Here is a 23,406-nt window from a genome sequence, read left to right as displayed (position 1 = left end):
GTGTAATGGCATCTCTATTGTTTCTGCCTTTGACACCTCCAGGACATCCTCTCATTAACACTGTAATAATCTCCTTAACCAGTACTGCCACTCACCTCCTTTCTTTCCTTCCCTACCTTTCCTGAACACCTTATATCCAGGAATATTTAGCACCCAATCCTGCCCTTTTTTGAGCCAGTCTTTTTTATCACCACAACATCATATTCCCATGTGGCTATTTGCGCTAGCAGCTCACCAATCTTATTTACCTCACTTTGTGCATTTACACACATACACTGTAAACCTCTCTTAGACCTTCTTGTATGCCCTCTTAATCTGACCCCACCTAATACCTTATTATTTCTTACTCTAATGGTATCTGTCTCTCCCAATCCTTATGCACCTTGTTTCTCCTTTCTAATACTACATCCTGATGCCCATTCCCTGCCAAAATAGTTGAAACCCTCCACAACAGCACGAACAAACCATCCCACCTCCTCCAGAACCAGTCCCAATGTTCCAGGAATCTAAAGCCCTCCCTCCTGCACCAGCTCTCCAGCCATGCAGTCATCTGCTCTATCCTCCTATTTCTATACTCACTAGCTCGTGACACTGAGAGTAATCCAGAGTTTACTACATTTGAGGTCTTGCCTTTTAATCCCTTTCCTAGCTCCCTAAAATCTGCCTGCAGGACTTCATCCTCTTAATGCCTATGTCATCGATACCGATATGGACCACGACCTCTAGCTGTTTACCCTCCCCCCCTCAGAATGTCCTGCAGTCACTCAGTGACATCCTTGACCCTGGCACCAGGGAGGCAACATACCATCCTGGAATCACATCTGCAGAAACGCCTGCCTGTTCCCCTAACTATTGAATCCATACCAGTATTGCTTTCCCAAACTTTCTCCTCCCCACCCCACCCCCTCCCCCCCCCACATACTGCTGAGTCATCCATGGCGCCGTGGACTTGGCTCTGGCTGTACTTCCCAGAGGAACCATCGCTCTCACCCATATTTACTGGTTAACGAGCGAAATGCACTCATGGGACTCCTACCTGCCTGGTCCTTCTTTTCTGCCTGGTGGTCACCCATTCCCTCTCTGCCTTCAGACTCTCATGGTGACCACCTCCTGAAACATGTTATCCACGTAGCTCTCAGCCTCACAGATGCAATGCAGTGATGCCAGCTGCTGCTCAAATTCCAAAACCCGGAGCTCGAGCTCCTCCAGCTCATGACACTTCCTGCACATTTGGTTGCCCAGGACACGGGAAGTGTCCTGGAGTTCCTACATGGCACAGGACGTGCGTTCCATGGGACTATGCAATGCGTCTATTTAATAGACTCAAGACTTTAAAAGAACAATCAACAGCTCTTCACCTATTTTTGTTTTTCATTTTCAGCTCCTTCCCTTGTGCTGAAGTCACTTACCTCTCTCCCTGATGCTTGTGCTCTCTCTGGGCTCTGGGCCCTTGAGCCTACCTTTATCTCCAGCCGCTCCTTTCACTCTCTCCTACATCCCCCTCTGCTCCAATTTTCCTCTCTCTCCAAATTCCTAACCTTAGCACTCTGTTTAGAAGCACTTCAGTTAGGATTACTCTGTGCGGATTATTTCATTTGTTGATTTTTTTTTAACAAAGGAGGCACAAGTTTATTTACAAGTTGGCCCATTTGTTTGCTATCCACACTTTTTTTAGCTGCTGGTTTCCTTCTACACTGAACTTGTGGTTATTCTGGCCATTATCCTTCCTTTTCATTGGACACTGGCACCAGTTCTGGGACAGGGCAGATCTGTATCGATGGGATGGGCTTCACCTGAACCTGGATGGGACCCATGTCCTAACGGAAAGGGTAAATAGGGGGGTAGCTTTAAACTAATAAACTAGTAAGATGGGGTGAGGATTCTACAAGAAATGTAAGCAACCTAAATTTAAACAGAACAGGAAAAGAGAGCATAGGAAAGAATAAAGTAAGGGAGAACATCGATGGCAAAGGAATAAATAGAGTTTTAGAACAGGAGTCTAAATAGATAGTTAAACATAAAGTGCAAGGAAATCCTATTAAAAATGAGTTTAGCTGTCTGTACAGCAATGCACACAGTGTCTGTAATAAAACTGGGGAGCTGGAGGCAATCTTACATTGGGAGGAATCAGACATAGTCGGGATTACTGAGTCATGGCTACAGAAAATCAGGACCAGAAATTAAACTTTGCAGGATATATTTAGAAAAGATAGAGAGGGAAAAAGGGAAGGGGTACTTATTAGTGACAACATAATGGCAGTAGAAAAAAGGGATGCAGCTATCGACAAGTCAAAAATAGAATCCATATGGATAGAGATAAAAGATAATAAAGGATCAATCACACTAATAGGCATAGTCTATAGACCACCTAATAGTGGAAGGAAGGTGGAAGAAGAAATATATAGACAAATTAGGGAAATTAATAAAAAAACATAGAATAATAATCATGGGGGATTTTAACTACCCTGATATTAAAGAACAGAAGAGGTAGGTAATAGGGCTAAGGGAATAGAGTTCCAACAATGTGTACAGGATGCCTTTCCAACCCAATATGTAAATAGCCCAACAAGGGAGGATTCGTTATTGGAGCTAGTAATGGGGAATGAACCAGAGCAGATAAGAGAAGTAAAAATAGGGGAACATCTAGGCAATAGTGACCATAATATAATATGCTTTAAGATGATAATAGAGAAGGACATAAGTATAATGAAAATCAGGTTAATAGATTGGAGAAAAGCTGATTTTGAGGGGCTGAGAATAGAACTTGGGAAATAAAATGGGTAACAATATTGGCAAAAAAACGATGTAGAAAAAGAGTAGGAATCATTTAAAATGGTGTTTAACAGTGTGCAGGAAAAATATATTCCATTAAAAGGAAAGAACAAACCTAACACTAATGAGACTCCATGGATGAATAAAGCCATAAGGGAACAATTGAGGGTAAGGAAAGAAGAAGACATTAAGTATATAGACAGCAGGGGAATGCATGATGAGAGAATAGAAAGAGATTAGGAGAGAAGTCAAAAAAATAATTAATAAGGCAAAGAGGAACTATGAAATTATATTATCAAGGAACATAAAAGAAAATAGTAAAATATTTTACAGGCACATCAATAATAAAGGAAGGCTGGGTGGGAATAGGGTCATTAAGGGATAGACAGGATAATACCATAGGGAGATGGCAGAAATATCAAATCATTATTTTGCTTTGTTATTTACCAGGGAGATACGACAGATGGACATAACTTTGGATAATAGCGTTAGTAATGAGATAAGTACATTTAAAATTTTTTAAAGGGGATACATTAAATAAACTAATCAAACTCAAAGAGAATAAAACCCTGGGCTGGATGGATTATATCCACGAATTTTAAAAAAATCTAGGGAAGAAATAGAAGAGACATTATTACACATATTTAATAATTCATTAGAAAAAGGTGTAATGCCAGAGGATTGATGGATAACTAACATAATACCTATATTTAAAAAGGGGGATAGAACATGTCCAGGGAATTATAGACCAATCAGCTTAATGTCGGTAGTAGGAAAAAATAATGGAATCCCTACTAAAGGAGAGAATAAAAGAAAATCTAGAAACAAAAAATAGAATAATGAATAGTCAGCATGGATTTCAAAAGAGAAAGTCTTGCTTGACTAACCTTTTTGAATTTTTTGAACAAGTAACAGAGTGAGTAGATAGAGGTAATGCAGTAGAAGTAATTTATCTAGATTTTCAAAAGGCCTTCGATGAGGTACCCCATAATAGACTAATGAATAAGGTCAGATAATATGGAGTCAGGGGAAAAGTAGCAGAATGAATTGTTAGCTGGCTTCAAGACAGAAAGCAGAGAGTAGGGCTAAAGAGTAGCTATTCAGAGTGTCAGAAAGTAGGTAGAGGTAATCCACAAGGATCAGTGCTGGGACCAGTATTCACAATTTACATTAACGATTTAGACTTTGGAATCAAAAACATAATTTCTACATTTGCTGATGACACCAAATTGGGGGGGGGGGTGATAATCAATACTAAGAAGGGCTACAACAAATTACAGGAGGACATTAATCAGCTTGCAGAATGGGCATATAATTGGCAAATTAATTTCAACACTGATAAATGTGAGGTATCACATTTGGTAGGAAGAATAAGGAGGTCATTTATTACTTGGAGGGTACAATTCTAGTTGACATAGAGGAACTAAGGAATCTTGAAGTATAAATACACCAATCACTAAAAGTCTGCACCTGGGTTGGTCCGGAACCAATGTCCCAGGGGGAGTGTTTGCTAGTGCTGTTGGGGAGGAGTTAAACTAATATGGCAGGGGTTTGGGAACCTATGCAGGGAGACAGAGGGAAATAAAAAGGAGGCAGAAGCAAAATATAGAAAGGAGAATAGTAAAAGCGGAGGGCAGAGAAACCCAAGGCAAAAAACAAAAAGGGCCACATTACAGCAAAATTCTAAAGGGGCAAGGTGTGTTAAAAAAACAAGCCTCAAGGCTCTGTGCCTCAATGCAAGGAGTATTCGGAATAAGGTGGATGAATTAACTGCGCAGATAGCAGTTAACGGGTATAATGTGATTGGCATCACGGAGACATGGCTCCAGGGGGACTAAGGCTGGGAACTCAACATCCAAGGGTATTCAGCATTTAGGAAGGATAGACAAAAAGGAAAAGGAGGCAGGATGGCGTTGCTGGTTAAAGATGAAATCAATGCAATTATAAGGAAGGACATTAGCCTGGATGATGTGGAATCGTTATGGGTGGAGCTGCGGAATTCCAAAGGGCAGAAAACGCTAGTGGGTGTTGTGTATAGACCACCAAATAGTAGTAGTGAGGTTGGGGTCAGCATCAAACACGAAATAAGGGATGTGTGCAATAAAGGTACAGCAGTACTCATGGGCGGCTTTAATCTACACATTGATTGGACTAACCTAACTGGTAGCAATGCAGTGGAGGAGGATTTCCTGGAGTGTATTAGGGATGGTTTTCTAGACCAATATGTCGAGGAACCAACCAGGGAGCTGGCCATCCTAGACTGGGTATTGTGTAATGAGAAGGGACTAATTAGCAATCTTGTTGTGCGAGGCCCCTTGGGGAAAAGTGACCTTAATATGATAGAATTCCTTATTAAGATGGAGAGTGACAAAGTTAATTCGGAAACTTCGGTCCTGAACTTAAGGAAAGGTAACTTTGACGGTATGAGGCGTGAATTGGCTAGGATAGACTGGCAAACGATAATAAAAGGGTTGACGGTGGATAAGCAATGGCAAACATTTAAAGATCACATGGATGAACTTCAGCAAATGTACATCACTGTCTGGAGTAAAAATAAAACTGGGAAGTTGGCTCAACCATGGCTAACAAAGGAAATTAAGGATAGTGTTAAAGCTAAGAAAGAGGCATATAAATTGGCTAGAAAAAGCAACAAACCTGAGGACTGGGAGAAATTTAGAATTCAACAGAGGAGGACTAAGGGTTTAATTAAGAGGGGGAAAATAGAGTACGAGAGAAAACTTGCAGGGAATATAAAAATTGAATGCAAAAGCTTTTATAAATATGTGAAGAGAAAAAGATTAGTAAAGACAAACGTAGGTCCCTTGCAGTCGGATTCAGGTCAAATTATAATGGGGAACAAAGAAATGACAGACCAATTGAACCAATACTTCGGTTCTGTCTTCACGAAGGAAGATTCAAATAACCTTCCGAAGATACTAGGGGACAGTGGGTCTAGTGAGAAGGAGGAACTGAAGGATATCCTTATTAGGCAGGAAATTGTGTTAGGGAAATTGATGGGATTGAAGGCCGATAAATCCCCGGGGCCTGATAGTCTGCATCCCAGAGTGCTCAAGGAAGTGGCCCTCGAAATAGTGGATGCATTGGTGATCATTTTCCAACAGTTTATCGAATCTGGATCAGTTCCCATGGACTGGAGGGTAGCTAATGTAACACCACTTTATAAAAAAGGAGGGAGAGAGAAGGCGGGTAATTATAGACCGGTTAGCTTGACATCAGTAGTGGGGAAAATGTTGGAATCGATCATGAAGGACAAGATAGCAGCGCATTTGGAAAGCAGTGACAGGATCGGATCAAGTCAGCATGGGTTTATGAAAGGGAAATCATGCTTGACGAATCTTCTGGAATTTTTTGAGGATGTAACTGGCAGAGTGGACAAGGGAGAACCAGTGGATGTGGTGTATTTGGACTTTCAGAAGGCTTTTGACAAGGTCCCGCACAAGAGATTGTTGTGCAAAATCAAAGCACGTGGTATTGGGGGTAACATACTGACATGGATAGGGAACAGGTGGGCAGACAGGAAGCAGAGAGTCAGGATAAACGGGTCCTTTTCAGAATGGCAGGCAGTGACTAGTGGAGTGCCGCAGGGTTCAGTGCTGGGACCTCAGCTCTTTACAATATACATTAACAATTTGGATGAAGGAATAGAGTGTAATATCTCCAAGTTTGCAGATGGCACTAAACTGGGTGGCGGTGTGAACTGTGAGGAGGACGCTAAGAGGCTGCAGGGTGACTTGGACAGGTTAGGTGAGTGGGCAAATGCATGGCAGATGCAGTATCATGTGGATAAATGTGAGGTTATCCATTTTGGGGGCAAAAACACGAAGGCAGAATATTATCTGAAAGGCGACAGATTAGGAAAAGGGGAGGTGCAATGAGACCTGGCTGTCATAGTTCATCAGTCACTGAAAGTTGGCATGCAGGTACAGCAGGCGGTAAAGAAGACAAATGGTATGTTGGCCTTCATAGCTAGGGAATTTGAATATAGAAGCAGGGAGGTCTTACTGCAGTTGTACAGGGCCTTAGTGAGGCCTCACCTGGAATATTGTGTTCAGTTTTGGTCTCCTAGTCTGAGGAAGGACGTTCTTGCTATTGAGGGAGTGCAGCGAAGGTTCACCAGACTGATTCCAGGGATGGCTGGGCTGTCATATGAGGAGAGACTTGATCAACTGGGCGTTTATTCACTGAAGTTTAGAAGGATGAGAGGGGCTCTCATAGAAACATATAAGATTCTGACGGGACTGGACAGGTTAGATGCGGGAAGAATGTTCCCGATGTTGGGGAAGTCCAGAACCAGGGGACATAGTCTTAGGATAAGGGGTAGGCCATTTAGGACTGAGATGAAGAGAAACTTCTTCACTCAGAGAGTTGTTAACCTGTGGAATTCCCTGCCGCAGAGAGTTGTTGATGCCAGTTCACTGGATATATTCAAGAGGGAGTTAGATATGGCTCTTATGGTTAAGGGGATCAAGGGATATGGAGAGAAAGCAGGAAAGGGGTACCGAAGGAATGATCAGCCATGATCTTATTGAATGGCAGTGCAGGCTCAAAGGGCCGAATGGCCTACTCCTGCTCCCATTTTTCTATGTTTCTATGTTGCACCACGGGTTAGCAATGCCATAAAAGAGCAAACCAAGCACTAGGGTTTATTCAAGAGGTATTGAATTAAAAAGTAGGGAAGTTATGCTAAACCTGTATCAAACCTTGGTTAGACCACACTTAAGAGTACTGCTTGTAGTTCTGGTCGCCATATTATAAAAAGGATAAAAAAAGGCACTAGAGACGGTGCAGAAAAGATTTACAAGGATGATCCCCGAATGCGAGGGTATACATATCAGGAAAGGATGAACAGGCTGAGTCTCTTTTCTCTTGAAAAAAGAAGGCTGATGGGTGACCTAATAGAGGTCTTTAAAATTATGAAAGGTTTTGATAGAGTGGATACAGAGAGAATGTTTCTACTTATGGGAAAGAGCATAACTAGAGGCCATCAATACAAGATGGTCACCAAGAAATCCAATCGGGAATTCAGAAGAAACTTCTTTACCCAAAGAGTGGTGAGAATGTGGAACTCGCTACCACAGGGATTGGTTAAAGCGAATAGTGTAGATGCATTTAAGGGGAGACTAGACAAACATATGAGGGAGAAGGGAATAGAGGGTTATGCTGATAGATTTAGATGAGGAAAAACATAAGGCGGCTCGAATGGAACATAAATGCCGGCATGGACTGGTTGGGCCGAATGGCCTGTTTCTATGCCGTATGTCATGTGCAATCCCAATGCTTCCCTCAAATGTGCGTAGACCTGAGCCAAACACACTAGGAAGGTTTAATCTCTGGCCTGTGCTGAGTTAACTGGCTCCAGTCTGAGCAGTGGTAGGGGCACTACAATGTCTGGGTGCTGGGTTTGCCATGAAACTCTTGCGGTTGTATACCATAGGCTCATACATGTGGCATGAGCACACAGTTAAGGTATTGGTGTGCCGCCTCTTGTGGAGCTCCACTCTATCCTAGGTCGGCCACTTCAGAGGGAAACAAGTTGGAGGCAAATCAAATGAAAAACCACTTTCTATCTAGTCCTTAATATACACTAACATTAATCATTTCAGCTGTTAGATGAATACTTAATTGCCAAGTGTACAGACTTTTATCAAAATTGCTACCAAAATGACATGCATGTAGAGGCACGCTCTATACGTTCTATAGCTGCTACAATAGTGCTGCTGCTTCAATAATCTGCTAAACCACAGCAAAGATATAGCATGAAGCCCTTTACAATCTATGAAACCATCCACTATAATAAATAACACATTAGGAACTGCTACAGCAGCTAATTCTTAGTAATATTACTCTTGGAATTCTTGATGAGAAAATACAATTCTGGTGGTGTGTGGGTGGGGTGGGGGGGTCTAATATGGTTTAGGAAGCAATAGGTTGTTTAAGTTAAATCAAGGAGTAGGAATCATAGAATCGTAGAACGGTTACATCATTCGGCCCATCTCTGCAAGAGCACTTCAGCGAGTCCCACTCCGCCGGCCTTTCCCCATAGCCTTGCAATTTCTTTCCTTCAGGTACTTATCCAACTCCTTTTGAAAGCTACCCTTGAGTTTGTCTCTACCACCCTTTCAGGCAGTGAATTCCAGATCCTACTCACTGGCTGTGTGAAAAAGGTTTTCCTCATTTCACCTTTGGTTCTTTTGCCAATCACCTTAAATCTGTGTCCTGTGGTGTTCGCCCCTTCCACCAATGGGATCAATTTCTCGCTACTCTGTCTAGACCCCTCATGATTTTGAACACTTCTATCAAATCTCTTCTCAATGGAGTTACATATTTAGAAGGATTGGAAATGTGTCACATGAGAATTATTTTTTAATGTGTGTTTTGTTGATTCTATGCAACCCTGGTGTATCTGTTTTAACACAAACACATTCGTTGCTTTTGGGTTTTTAATGTGTTTATTTGCAGGGGAGGGGGTGCTTGGGTATTGAGCTAAGGTCAAAGACGTTCGGCGTTCCAGCAGTGATTATGGGATGCACTCTTCCCTTTGTGCAGTTTCATAACATGCAATTAGATCCAAAGGTAGCGCGCAGGAAAGAACAAGGTTCAGCCTGGGTATCGCTTTACCCCGTGCGCATCGTTCTTCCTGCGCTATGTTAAGGCAGGCGTTAATAGCCCACAGGAGACATTAAAGGCAGCGCTGAGCCGCAAGAATTGAGAAAGGGATTGACCTGGAGAAAGATGAATGGCAGGAATAAGCCAGGGACTAGAGAGAAATCAACTTGGAGGAAAGTGAGTGATTTCAACCGAGGCAAAGCAGATAATTGCAGGGCTAGAGAACGAGTGTAAAATCATCAACTCTCCTGATTGCTCAAGGGGCTTCTGTCTGTGGGATTAACCCACTCAAAATAAACCGGTTACCAACTGTCTAACAGCAGTTAGGAGCGCGGTGCAAGCCGCAATTTCTTGTTTAAATATCATTTTGCAAACTGTTTGCTAGAATTTAATATTTGTTTAAATGAAGCCAGCGGCGAGGATTACTCCAGGACAAGAGCTCGGTCGTGAAGGGGAGGGGGGGGCTGGGGAATGGAGGGAGGGGATCCTATTCAAATCAGGTGACTGCTAGACAGATACATTTTGGGGTGCCCACTCTGAATGTCTGAGACCCACCCCTATTGCATTGTTCAGCAATACACAATACTTAGACACTGGGGAACGATGAAGAGCGCAACACTGCAAGCAAGAGTTTGCGATGTTTTAGAAGACTGGGAGCTCGGTAATGTCAATGGAAATCGCCTGAGGAAATATCAATAGTTTGTATTGGAACTGTGCCAGCTCGACCCCTCCCAGTTACAGAACTGCACCTTCTAAAGCATGCGGGGAGCGAGCTCCGGTCAAATTGTCATCTGGAGTAAATCACTTTAACTTATATTCAAATCCTCCCCCTTCCCCAGGGAAACTGTGCCTGGTTAAATGCCAGAGGTGGGGTGAATTGTTCCCCACTTGCCGAGAATAAATGACCATAATGTATCGCAAGTAATATTTTATTTTAAAGGTAAAGAAAATAAAAACACTTAAAGTAGAAAATGAAGGGATCAGTCAGTGACAAAATAATAGTTACTGAGGAGCAACCTTCTAATCCGATCCAAAAGCAAAACACTGCGGATGCTAGTTCTGACAGAAGGCTAACTCTCTCTCTCTCTCTCTCTCTCTCCACAGATGCTACCTGACCTGCTGAGTGTTTCCAGCATTTCACGTTTTTATTTTAAATAAGGGAAGGTAGATGAGTACATGAGGAATATGTTGAGTTGCCTAGACCCTAAGCTCTGGAATTCCCTCCCCGGGTCTCTCGACCTCTCCTCCTTTAAGAGTGTTCTTACAACCTACCTCTTTGACCAAGCTCTCGGCCACCTGTCCTAATGTCCCTTTATGTGATTTGGTATCAAATTTTGTTTGAAAAGCGCACTGGGCCTTAAAGGTGCTATATAAATGCAAGTTTTAAAAAAGAAAGAATTGCATTTAAGTGGGCTTTTAGCTACCTCGGACATCCCAACGCGTTTTACAGCCTGTTGTTGTTGTGGATAGGTTGATATGATGCAAATAGTGTGGGAGAAAGCTATTGTAGAGCATAAGCAGATATAGACTGTTGGGTGGAATGTCCTGTGACTGGGCAGTACATTCTATGTATTAATGTCCATTTAACTGACACACTAAAACACCATCAGTTCCAAGTTCTTCAACTTTGTATTTAATATATTATTGTGCAATGATGGAGTTTTAATAAATTTACACCTATGGACCAAACGAAACAAATTGATTTTGTTGATTTTCCAGTTGCATTTTATTGAATCGATGTCAGTGTGTTTTTAAATGAGCTGGAATCCGAATCTAATGCCAGGTCCAGACTAGATTGGTCCTTGAGATGAGAGGGTTGTCCTCTGAGGAGAGGTTGAGTAGATTGGGCTGCGGGTGCTGAGTCATTAAGTATATTCAAGGCTGAGATCGATAGATTTTTGGATTCTATGGGAATCAAGGGATAGGGAAAGTGGAGTTGAGGTCGAAGATCAGCCATGATCTTATTGAATGGCAGAGCAGGCTCGAGGTGCCGTATGGCCTCCTCCTGCTCCTAATTCTTATGTTATAACGGGAGGGTGAATTACAATCAGTCAGTCCCTGATAGCCGGTTTGATGCTCAGACTCTGGGTCCTGTCTGTGTGTGTTGAGAGCGCACTCTCTGACCTTACGTCAGGCTACGCACGGTCTGTAATCCAGTTGAAGAAAATATTAAACTGAAAGCCAGTGATTAAATCGTGTTATTAAATCAGCATCGCGGCCCATCCCTGTCAGTGTAGTTTATTTTGACTGTGAAACTTCGCCGAGATTAAAGGCGCCGGCTGCGCGCCGGGGTTCACATCCGAACGCCCTTTTCCTCTGGGAACCGAACGCCTTTCCGATCTAAAAATATCCCAGTAATTAGAGAGATTCCCAGAAGCTGAGCCAAGGATGAGCGGAGATACAAGAGAGAATTCCGAGAGTGAGAGGGGAGATTCGGTCAGAACCAGGCTCCGTCACTCTCACTCTGTCCTGTCCCCTGAGAGACTTGGCCCTGGATGTGATCGTCTCACTCCCGAGTTGGTTCACAGCCTCTTGTACACCTCCTTAGTAAACACAAAACAGTCAAATTAAAGCACTAGGAATGGGAAAGGAAAAAGGACAATAGAGAGCAGGTTAGTCCCCCTCTGAAGACACCCCACGCAGATCCATTCAGATCACGTCTGACGTCCCATGTATCTGCAGTCTCTCAGAGAGTTAACCTGAGAGAGTTAACCGGGTAAAGAGTGTACGTGTAGCTGGGCAGAAGCGAGTGCAAGGAGACTTCACCTGGTGTCAGAACTACTAATAGAAAAATGTGAAATCAGCTCCGAGACAGCCACCCACTCACTCCCTGAATTAGCGACACTCCCAGTGCCTCCCGCTGGGACAGTGAACACCCCCAGTGCCTCCCGCTGGACAGAGGACACCGCCAGTGCCTCCCGCTGGACAGAGGACACCCCCAGTGCCTCCCGCTAGACAGAGGGAGCGGGTCAGTGGGAAACCTTACCCACTCTCTCGAAAATCACGAGGAAGGAGCAAAACTTATTCGCCCAGCTTTGAAGCCCCGTTATCTGATACTCGCTGGAGTGGAATGGTCTGTATCCGCTCCGTTTGCAAACATTCACCGCTGGAGTTTAATAGATAACACATTATAGAAAGATCCAACCCGTTGACTTTTATTAATTATTAATAGCGTAAATCAATAGTAAATTGGACATGATGAGAATCACGTTTCTGACAGAGCGGCTCTGTCCGTGTGTGGGAGTTTTTGAGTGTGCGGCGAGGGGATGGGGCTGCATTGTAATATTAAACAGACACAAGCATATTCGCCCAAGCATTGACTCATACATTGTAGTCACATACACGGCTCAAAAATCGCTGACCGCACAGTATATACACATTATTGTACGTCTGATATACAATTTCTAGATTAATAATAACAGATCTACACATCCTGACGACCAATACAATAACATGTAGACACACTCACACAGTCATTAAACAAGTGAATTATAATCCGGTTAAACCCACTAACACCGCCAAATACGGACAGCAAAAATGTTGTCTCTCTCTCTCACACACACAAATTGTAAATCCTTCTAAATTCAGGAGCACTTTTTTTCAGCAAAATCCAGGAAGAGTAAGAATTGCGACACATCAGGACAAGTCTCGGAATGGCAGCGTGCATTTAATCCCCGCCCGAGAGTCACAGCGGCGGCAGATTCGAGCCCGGGCACTACACCAATTCACGGCAGAGACCCGCCGCAAGGCCGGCGCTGAAAGCACCACCCAATTTCGGGGCCTTTCGGTCGGGTTGGGAGAGTCTGCAGAGAGCGGCTGGCCTGTGTGTCTGGTGAGGGTGTTACAGCGGTAAGGCGAGCCGGGACAGAGATGATGCGCATTCGAACTCCGCCGAGACGGGCTAGCCCAGTCTCCCCGCCAATGACACGGCAAGCCGAAGAATTGCACCGGTCGCAATTTTACACTCAGGGCCCAAGCAATGGACTGCAATTCCTCCCAAGGCTCGTGTATTTTTTTTTGGGGGGGGGGGCTATTTGTTTTGGAAGGCAGAACAGAGACTGTGAGTGATTCCCCACTCTATAATCTTTGTCAGAAGTCACAGCCATGCTCTGAATGATGAGCCCGGCGCTCGCCGCCTCTTGCCTCGCCCTCGGGTTGGTAGGACCACTTTCTTCCACAGAAACAAGCCGTGTTCCGAGGAGGATACTTGCCAATAGTCGTATTAACCCTTCCGGGAGTTGCTGGCAGTGCTGCTGCACCTGATTACCAAAATGCCACTTTAATACTTTACATTCTATTTCCAGATTGTTGTAAAGTAGGGACCCATACCGCGTTCTCATTGTAATCAACTAAAACCTATTGCTGTGTCCCGCAATATGTTGTGGCATACACCATAACGCCATATAATATTCTATGGCATCTAGTTGTGTGATAATATTCTCTAACAGTATACGCTATCATCTTCAAAATGTAACTTGGTTTAATGGTCTGTCATCTGCAACATTGCACTGAAATATCCTATAGTGTTCTTTAACGTCCTCTAATACTTAATATCCTATAATAGACAACAATGTTCTATAATCCGCTGTAATATCCGCAACTATTGGCCGACATCCTTAAATACACCAATGTCCTGTAATATTCAATATCCTCTGATATGTTGATTCCTTGTGCTGGTAATTGTAGAGTGCGCTGTATTATCTACATCCTGCATCATCTAATATTCTGTACCGCACTGTATTCCCTAAAAGTCTCTAATATCTTGCGGTAATATTAACCAGTCTCCCGTAATACACTACTATCCCGCAGTGCATCATAATATCATCATGCAACAAACACGATGTACTTTGTAATATTATCTAATCTCCTTTAAGACACTATTATCCTATAATGCACAATACTATTATGCACTGCTCTGTATAGCATCTACTTTCGATAGTCAGTGGAATGTAATGCGATTTGTTTCCGACTACCATGTGAAATGAGCCCGGAAAGTTCCCGGTTACGATCAGGGTTTAGTTCGCAGTAACTGCTTACTGATATCGGAGCTCGTTTTGTCCTTATCATCCCTTCCCTGTAACGCGCATTTCAAACCAATCATTTGTTTGACGGATTTGTTGAAGTGCATTGAACAATGAAATTGAGCACCCACTTGTTTCAGGCACACTTGTGAACATAATTCGACCGATTGGGAATTGTGATCAACTCGACCATCTATCAGCGACTCGCATATTTCAGCGGTGGGGAAGTTGCAGCGAGCAGAAACACCGGTAGCGAGTACGATCGGTCAGAGAGACCAGAGATTGGGAGAAACGACACTTGGAGCACATATAAATTTGGGTATTAAACAGTCCCGTCCTTAGAGTGGGATATCAAAGAACACAGAGATACAGAGAGAGAGAAAGATGTACGCATGCAGATACACACGCACACAGATACAGAGAGAGAGAGATACACACAGATACAGAGAGAGAGATACATACACAAATACACACACAGATATGAACACACAGGTACATTGATAAATATGTGCACATACAGATACAGAGAGAGAAATATACACACAGATAGAGATATACACAGATACAGCGAGAGATACACACACATATACACAGAGATATATGAACACACAGATATACAGAGAGCGAGAGATGTACTCACAGATATACACACCCACAGATATACAGAAATACTTCCAAGAGCAATCTCTATGGGTAGTTGGAAGGAGAATCTCCCACACATCGCCACTCATGGGAAAGTAAATAGTGTTACATGTTTCTGAAGCTGAAACTAATTATTCTCTAGATTAAATCCCTGTAATTACAATGTAATACAGTAATTCGTGGTTCTGTTTAAAGTTTGTGTCGCGGAACCGCTCCAGTTAATGTCACACCCTCTGGATCGCTATCCCCCCATATCGATATTGCACTCACCCCGCTTGATGAGGCTCCCTCTGCCCTCCAGGCTGCAATTCCAGCGCTCCGTCCTGAACTGGTAGCGGCACTCGAGCGCGCTCAGGCGGATGGCTTCGCACAGCCCCTCCGCTAGCCCGGGCTCCCTCCGGCACAGCCGCTTCTGCCGGCGGAACAGCTTCAGGCTGTCGCACTGCTTGAGGTGAACCTTGCCGGGGCCGGAATCCTCCAGGATGGGGGTAGAGAGCACGGCGAGGGGCTCCTTCCCGGTCAATCTGCTCAAGGGAAAGAGAGAAATCAACCAGGAGGGGGGGGGGGGGGGGAGAGAAATAGAGAGAGAAAACAGAGCACACCTGCCGCCCCATGCAGTCAGCCTCGGAGTTAACGGGCTGGAGAAAACTCTGCCCCAGTCAACATAAAGGCAACAGCCGCATCTCCACAATGTGTGCAACTTTACACAATCAGATAGGCGCAAGTGTAGCTTTCTGTCTGGCTAACATACCTTTTGCATTCTATAATGTGTGAAAATATTTAAATCAAAATAGTTCCCAGTTATTAAACTTTGAAAATGTTGAGATATATAAAATAATAATTGTATAAATATAAATTTTACAACTCCTCTGTCAAACTCTCCTTATTCAGCTGGGTTAGAAGTTATTTGAATTATATGGTTTCAAGATTGTGAGTGGAACCAACCCGAAGTAAGCGGATCCGGGCGCGATGATGCTCGCTGCCGTGAGCAGGGTGATCAGGCAGCCAGTGCTCGGGTCCCGGCAGCGCATTTTGTCGGATCTCTGCCGCTCCTCATCTCGTTTGGCGGTGCTCTGGGTGCCTCTGGTCGGCTCATCGGGCGCTCGCTGCACTAAAGGACCGGTCGGGCATAGCACACCCCAGCCACCGTACACAGGGCTCTTCCCATTGGCCTGTCTCCTGCCCACCCAAGGAGCCGATTGGTTGGATGTCGGCCGGGGAGGCGGGGTTTGGGGCTCAGGTGCGAGAACACCTGAAGAGAGCGCAGAGATGCATTGGTTTCTCATGGGAACTCATGGGAATGTCGGCTTGTTGGTCAATACTGTAGCTCGGTCTGTTGCATTCTGCTCCCAAGGGTGTGGGGCACTGCAAATGTAATCCTCCGGCACTGAGGGAGCGCTGCGTTGCCTGGGGTGTCTTTGGGGGAGACGTTAAACCCAGATCCCGTTTTTCTGCCTATCCAATTGGATTTGAAGAAGAGCAGGGGAGCTAATGTTCCTCAGCACTTGAAAAAAGAGATGAATTGGTTATTTGTCTCTGTTGTTTGTGGGACCCTGCTGGTGCTGCATGGTTGTCGGGATTTTCGCCATGACAGTAACTGCACTCCACTGTAACCGACTGAGCGAAATACTTTAATCAGACATTTTAACTGATAAGGCCTCGTGTAAATGCAAAAATCGCTGCGACTCAGTCTCGTTCCAGTGATCTCAATATTTCGCCGCGATTGAACGCTCTGTTACTGACGCAACCGATATAGATGCGTTTCTATTGCGTTTATACTGTAGCTACCAGTCTTAGATGCAGCATGAGCTCGCCACCAGTACAGTGCCTGTACTGCCAAGCTGAAACTCCCATTCACTCTAGCCGGATAACCTCATACGCGTAGAGCATCTCTTCATGTTTTACAGGTATAGATGTGTTTAGAAAGAACTTGCAGTCATATACTGGTCTTTCCCGTCCTCGGGGCTTCCCAAAGCGCTTCGCAGCCAGTTTTGAAGCGTAGTTGTAATGTAGGCAAACGCGGCCAATGTGCACGAACAGCAAGGACATACATGATCAAATTGTCTGTTTTAGTGATTCGGTTGCCGGTATAAATGTTGACCGGGACATCAGGAGAACTATTCCCAGAGTGCTAAGGGATCTTTGAGGACCACCCGAGCAGGCCGACAGGGTCTGTGTTGAACATTTTATCTCCAGCAAGAAATGACACCAGCACCTACAGCAGAGCAGTAATCTCTCAGTACGGTACTTGTGTGGACGCCTGGATCACCTGCTCAAGTCTCTGGACTGGGGCTTGAATCCACCACCCTGTTACTCAGAGTCGAGAGTATTCCGGAGACGCAATGGACCCCTTGGGCATTTGTAGACCCGAGTGTGATATTGCAGGGAAATTACAGCACCGTGAAACTGAAGCACTACAGTGAGTTTCACCACCTCTCTCTGCCCCGGATTTATTCTGCAAACTGGGTGTCACTAACAAGCAATCCGATTTGCCGTCTCACGAATGCTGTAAAGACACGCTTCAGCATTAGCACATTCCAAAGGATCAATTGAAATATAATTTAGAATGATAACATGTTTCCTGAATTAACTTGTTTGGATCACATTCCTCACACCTTTCCCGGCCCCAAAAAGGATGAAATGGCCCTAAATGGGAATATTAACTGATCGCTTTTAAATCCAAATTTAAGTCACCCCAAATTCAAAAACTCTTTTCAGGTAATTTTCAGGGATCCCATGGATCATTCAATTTAGAGTTTTATTTGAAAGAAAATCTGTATTTAAATACTGCCGTATCACATCTGACGGAAAGTCGTCGCTGTTCACACCGTGAATAATGTTGTTGGGCTGTGAGTGACCGGCGCCTATCTGACAGGCTGATGGAACAAGAGTTTTAAATAGGTTTAAAGGGGACCTAACCCACTGTTCTCAAAATATTCGTTTCCAATTAAATTAACTAATTTAGAAAAAAAGATAATTGGCGTTTATACTCCGAACACAGTGTTAGGGCTGTGTGTGTGAAATAATCGTCAGGTGCAGCATTATATTCTGGGTATTTTGTAATATGATGACGGGTCTTGCCATTGATAGGAATTAATGAGAAATGTTTGGGATATCTGAGAATGGGGACATTCTGTCCTGTTAACTCCTATCCGTGAGATTGTTCTGCGACAGTAAACCTTCAGCTTTTACAGGCAACCAACTATCTTACGCTCATCAAATTGCTCTCTCAGGTGGATGTAAAAGATCCCACGGCACTATTTCGAAGACGAGCAGGGGAGTTATCCCCGGTGTCCTGGCCAGTATATATCCCACAATCAAAATAACAAAAACAGATTATCTAGTCTTTATCACGTTGCTGTTTGTGGGAGTTTGCTGTGCGAAAGTTGGCTGCCGCGTTCCCTACATTACTACAGTGACTAGCTACACTTCAAAAGTACTTCATTGGCTGTAAAGCGCTTTGAGACGTCCGGTGGTCGTGAAAGGCGCTATATAAAGGCAAGTCCTTCTTGCTTCTTTCTTTCATTGTACAATGCGCGCATTTTATTTCCGCGAGGGTGTCGAGGAATTAACGTTGAAAATCGTTAAAAGCCGTTAATCTTTCATGAATATTGTACGCAATCGCGGGTATTAATTAAACCAGAGCAACATCCAAAACAGGAGGCGGATGAGGGTCAGCACAGGAACTACATTAAACCCTATCCCTATGCAAGGCACGTAGAGCTATCTCCTTGCAGACACCTCCTCCACTGGTTACATTTTAAACCAAGACCGACCTGTATTCCCAGGAATGCACAATGACCAAGGCGATTCTGGTTCTGGCGAAATTAGTCCGCTTTAGAAAGTGCTAGGACCGCCAGTTACCGAAACTAAAATGTGTCGACTGGAATCGGTCACTGGCGTTAGACCCGGGAGTTGAATTATTTTTGTGGAGTTTGTACACTGGATGGGGCTGGTTCAAGAAAAGGATTTGATGTAAATATTTCCTATTTTTGTGTTTTAGAAGATGGTGATAGTTGACAGGTTAACCCGTTGTATTCAACAACAACAACAACAACTTGTGTTTATATAGCGCCTTTAACGTAGTAAAACGTCCCAAGGGCTTCACAGGAGTTTTTTTTAAGACAAAACAAATAAATTTGACACCGAGCCACATAAGAAGAAATTATGGCAGGTGTTAAGGAATGTCTTAAAGGAGAAAAGAGAGGCGGAGAGGTTTATGCAGGGAGTTCCAGAGCTTGGGGCCCAGGCAGCAGCCACCGATGGTTGAGCGATTCTAATCAGAGATGCTCAAGAGGGCAGAATTAGAGGAGCACATATATCTCGGGGGATAAAGGCTAGGCACCATAGTGTTAGAGTGCAATCTGCGCTGATTATATAAATAGGAATTTTAATGAACAGGAAGGGACCCTTTCAAAAGAGTTTTCATGGATTCTAATAATATAATCTTCCAGTCCATATAATATAAATAATGTGGCACGCGGTTGTGAGACATTGCAAAATATTACATTTTATTAACACATTTCACTCAGAATACCCAGATATTTTAAAGAGATTTTATTCTCTAAACGCAGTTTTTTGTTTCCACTGGGATTCGTATAAGACCCGTATGGTTTGAGCAGATTTGAATTTGACTCTTGCATGTTGAAAATGGGGCAATGACTTTGAAAAGTTGCACGTCAGTTTCAAGGTGTTAATTTACAGGTGAATGGAAGCTTTAATGTGTCGGTTTATATATATCCCGTGGTTGCACAGGGGAGGCAACATTCCTATTGGAGTGGGTTCGAGTATGGGCGATAATTGGACACGGTTGCACAGATCTAATGCAATCCGCCAAGAGAGAGGAACATTCAACTTTGCGGGGGCGTAAAACAGGCGCAAAATCGATCGGCCACCCATTCAATAGGAAGGAAACTTGGGCCTGGCGTATAACAGCGACCGATCCGTTTGACGCCTCGCGAAATGATCCTCTTTCTATTTTTACTTAATGCTCTAATTGATATTATTTGTAAACAATTAGCATAATTTCAGGAAGCAGATAAGTGAAGTTGGTGGGAACATCGGGCGTATCTCTGCTGTGCGGGCCCAGAGCTGGGAGACACAATACTGGAAGGCACACATCTACAGCCTTTGAAGCTGTGAGGGGAACAATTGCCCTGGAGTTTCATTCAGCCACACCTTAAAAACTTTTTGAGTGGATTTACGGTGTCGCTACTTGTAATTCTCCCCCTTCTCACAGCAGTCTCCTCCCTTTTCACTGAACATCCCCAAGAAATATGAGAATAAAAATAATTGCAGGTTATTAATAGGACTGTTTACTGCCAACAATTCCTTAAAATGTGTAGCATTATATACCGAGGTCCCGAGTCGGTTGGAGTATAACGGTAATACATCGATGAGCTTGTCAAATATCCGTGCTATTCTTGTGATATGCGAAGTTGCATTCACGACAGATTTTTCAATGTCTGGTTCCCACGCGCCAAGGGACACGCAGAAATAACGCAGGCGAGAGCAGGTAATGCAAGGTTGAGTGTGCACTGTATGTGGGCAGGATACACTGAAAGAGGCACAGTGCACACACACAGAGAAAGGAGTTGCACTGACAGGAAATGGTGCTCAAATTGCCTGAAATAGAGTTGGCCGACGCGGTTCCTGCTCTCAACAGAAATATATTTATAGACCAGAAAATTACTGTAGCTGATGAGGCAAAATGTTCATCCACCTATCATATCTCGTTTTGCAACGTTTCTTTCCTGTAAATCGAATGTTTGGCGCCAATCCATTTACACCTTACATTTGACCCAATTCCTGCGCTTCGTACATCTGTCTATAATACAAACTGCGAACAGTAGTCCATGGCTAAAACTATGAAATCTTGTACAGATACCTCAATGTGCTGAGAGGAATATTGCATATTCAAGGTAACTTCTGCTATTCCGCGGAAGACAACTACCAGTTATAGACTGGTGCGTTTAACATTCCTATCATTATATCCTTTGACTAAACTCTTCAGGTTTATGAGCTGTTCCTCAACTGAGGTGTCCCTTCCGCTGACTGGACGCTTGACCGTGTCAATCCCATTTCCTGGACTTCTGCTCTCAGCCCTTCCCCTCCCACCCAGAACCACGATAGGGTTCCCCTTGTCCTCACCTTCCACTCCAACCGCCTGCACATTCAACGGATCATCCTCCACCATTTCTGCCACCTCCAGCACGATGCCACCACCAAACACATCTTCCCCTTCCCTCTCAGCATTCTGAAACAAACATTACCCTGCCTCTGTTTTAAAAAGGGGGCAGACAAAAGGCAGGTAACTATAGGCTGGTTAGTTTAACATCTGTCGTGGGGAAAATGCTTGAAGCTATCATTAAGGAATAAATAGCAGGACATCTAGATAGGAATAGTGCAATCAAGCAGACGCAACATGGATTCATGAAGGGGAAATCATGTTTAACTAATTTACTGGAATTCTTGAGGATATAACGAGCATGGTGGATAGAGGTGTGCCGATGGATGTGGTGTATTTAGATTTCCAAAAGGCATTCGATAAGGTGCCACACAAAAGTTTACTGCAGAAGATAAAGGCACGCGGAGTCAGAGGAAATGTATTGGCACGGATCGAGAATTGGCTGGCTAACAGAAAGCAGAGAGTCGGGAGAAATGGGTCCTTTTCGGGTTGGAAATCGGTGGTTAGTGGTGTGCCACAGGGATCGGTGCTGGGACCACAACTGTTTACAATATACTAGATGACCTGGAAGAGGGGACAGAGTGTAGTGTAACAAAATTTGCAGATGACACAAAGATTAGTGGGAAGGCAGGTTGTGTAGAGGACACAGAGAGGCTGCAAAGAGATTTAGATAGGTTAAGCGAATGGGCTAAGGTTTGGCAGATGGAATACAATGTCAGAAAATGTGAGGTCATCCACCTTGGAAAAAAAACAGTAAAAGGGAATATTATTTGAATGGGGAGAAATTACAACATGTTGCAGTGTAGAGGGATCTGGGGGTCCTTGTGCATGAATCCCAAAAAGTTAGTTTGCAGGTGCAGCAGGTAATCAGGAAGGCGAATGGAATGTTGGCCTTCATTGCGAGAGGGATGGAGTACAAAAGCAGGGAGGTCCTGCTGCAACTGCACAGGGTATTGGTGAGGCTGCACCTGGAGTACTGTGTGCAGTTTTGGTCACCTTACTTAAGGAAGGATATACTAGCCTTGGAGGGGGTACAGAGACGATTCACTAGGCTGATTCTGGAGATGAGGGGGTTACCTTATGATGATAGATTGAGTAGACTGGGTCTTTACTCGTTGGAGTTCAGAAGGGTGAGGGGTGATCTTATAGAAACATTTAAAATAATGAAAGGGATAGTCAAGATAGAGGCAGAGAGGTTGTTTCCACTAGTCAGGGAGACTAGAACTAGGGGGCACAGCCTCAAAATACGGGGGAGCCAATTTAAAACCGAGTTGAGAAGGAATTTCTTCTCCCAGTGGGTTGTGAATCTGTGGAATTCTCTGCTCAAGGAAGCAGTTGAGGCTAGCTCATTGAATGTAGTCAAATCAGAGATAGATAGATTTTTAACCAATAAGGGTATTAAGGGTTTTGGGGAACGGGCGGGTAAGTGGAGCTGAGTCCACGGCCAGATCAGCCATGATCTTTTTGAATGGCGGAGCAGGCTCGAGGGGTTAGATGGCCTACTCCTGTTCCTAATTCTTATGTTCTTATGTAACACCCTGGTCCACTCTTCAATCACCACCAACGCCCCTCCCCTTCCCACAACACCTTCCCGTGCAAGCGCAGGAGATGCCCTTTCACCTCTGCCCTTCCCACTGTGCAGGGCCCCAAACATTCCTTCAGGTAAAGCAATGATTTACATAATTTTTTCAATTTATCATACTGTATTCGCTGCTTACGATGCAGTCTCCTCTACACTGGGGAAGTCAAATGTCGATTGGGTGACTGCTTTGCTGAATCCCTCTGTTCAGTCCACAAGCATGACTCTGAGCTTCCAGTCGCTTGTCATTTTAATTCTTTCTTTAGCTCCAAGTTTATAATGTAACGTCCCAAGGCACTCCACAGGTGTATTATGCGATAAAAATTTGACACCGAGAAATTATCATAGGTGACCAAAAACTTGGTCAAAGAAGTATGTCTTAAAGAGTGTCTTAATGGAGGAAAGAGAGGAAGAGGCGGAGAGGCTTAGGCAGTGAGTTCCAGAGCTTGGGGCCTAGGCAACAGAAGGCATAGCCACCAATGGTTGAGTAATTATAATTAGGGATGCTCAGGAGGGCAGAATTAGAGGAGCACAGACATCTCAGGGGAGTTGTGTGGCTGTAGGAGATTACAGAGATA

The 23,406-nt window shown here is 44.0% G+C and overlaps 1 protein-coding gene across 1 annotated transcript in view; it reads right to left on the bottom strand.

Moving 5' to 3' along the window:
• LOC139233677 (protein Wnt-9b-like) overlaps positions 1 to 16,118 on the bottom strand; it is a 37,104-nt gene extending 20,986 nt beyond the window's left edge. Inside the window, exons 1-2 of the mRNA XM_070864079.1 lie at positions 16,008 to 16,118; positions 15,333 to 15,586 (exon numbers count right to left, since the gene is read on the bottom strand). Coding sequence (XP_070720180.1) covers positions 15,333 to 15,586; positions 16,008 to 16,093 — 340 coding nt within the window. The 5' untranslated portion in view covers positions 16,094 to 16,118. The remainder of the gene's footprint in view (positions 1 to 15,332; positions 15,587 to 16,007) is intronic.
• Between the last annotated feature and the right edge of the window lie 7,288 nt (positions 16,119 to 23,406).

The sequence above is a fragment of the Pristiophorus japonicus genome, chromosome 21 (genome assembly GCF_044704955.1).
Source record: "Pristiophorus japonicus isolate sPriJap1 chromosome 21, sPriJap1.hap1, whole genome shotgun sequence".
In the NCBI taxonomy this organism is placed as follows: domain Eukaryota; kingdom Metazoa; phylum Chordata; class Chondrichthyes; family Pristiophoridae; genus Pristiophorus; species Pristiophorus japonicus.
This window is presented reverse-complemented; position numbering and strand designations above follow the sequence as displayed.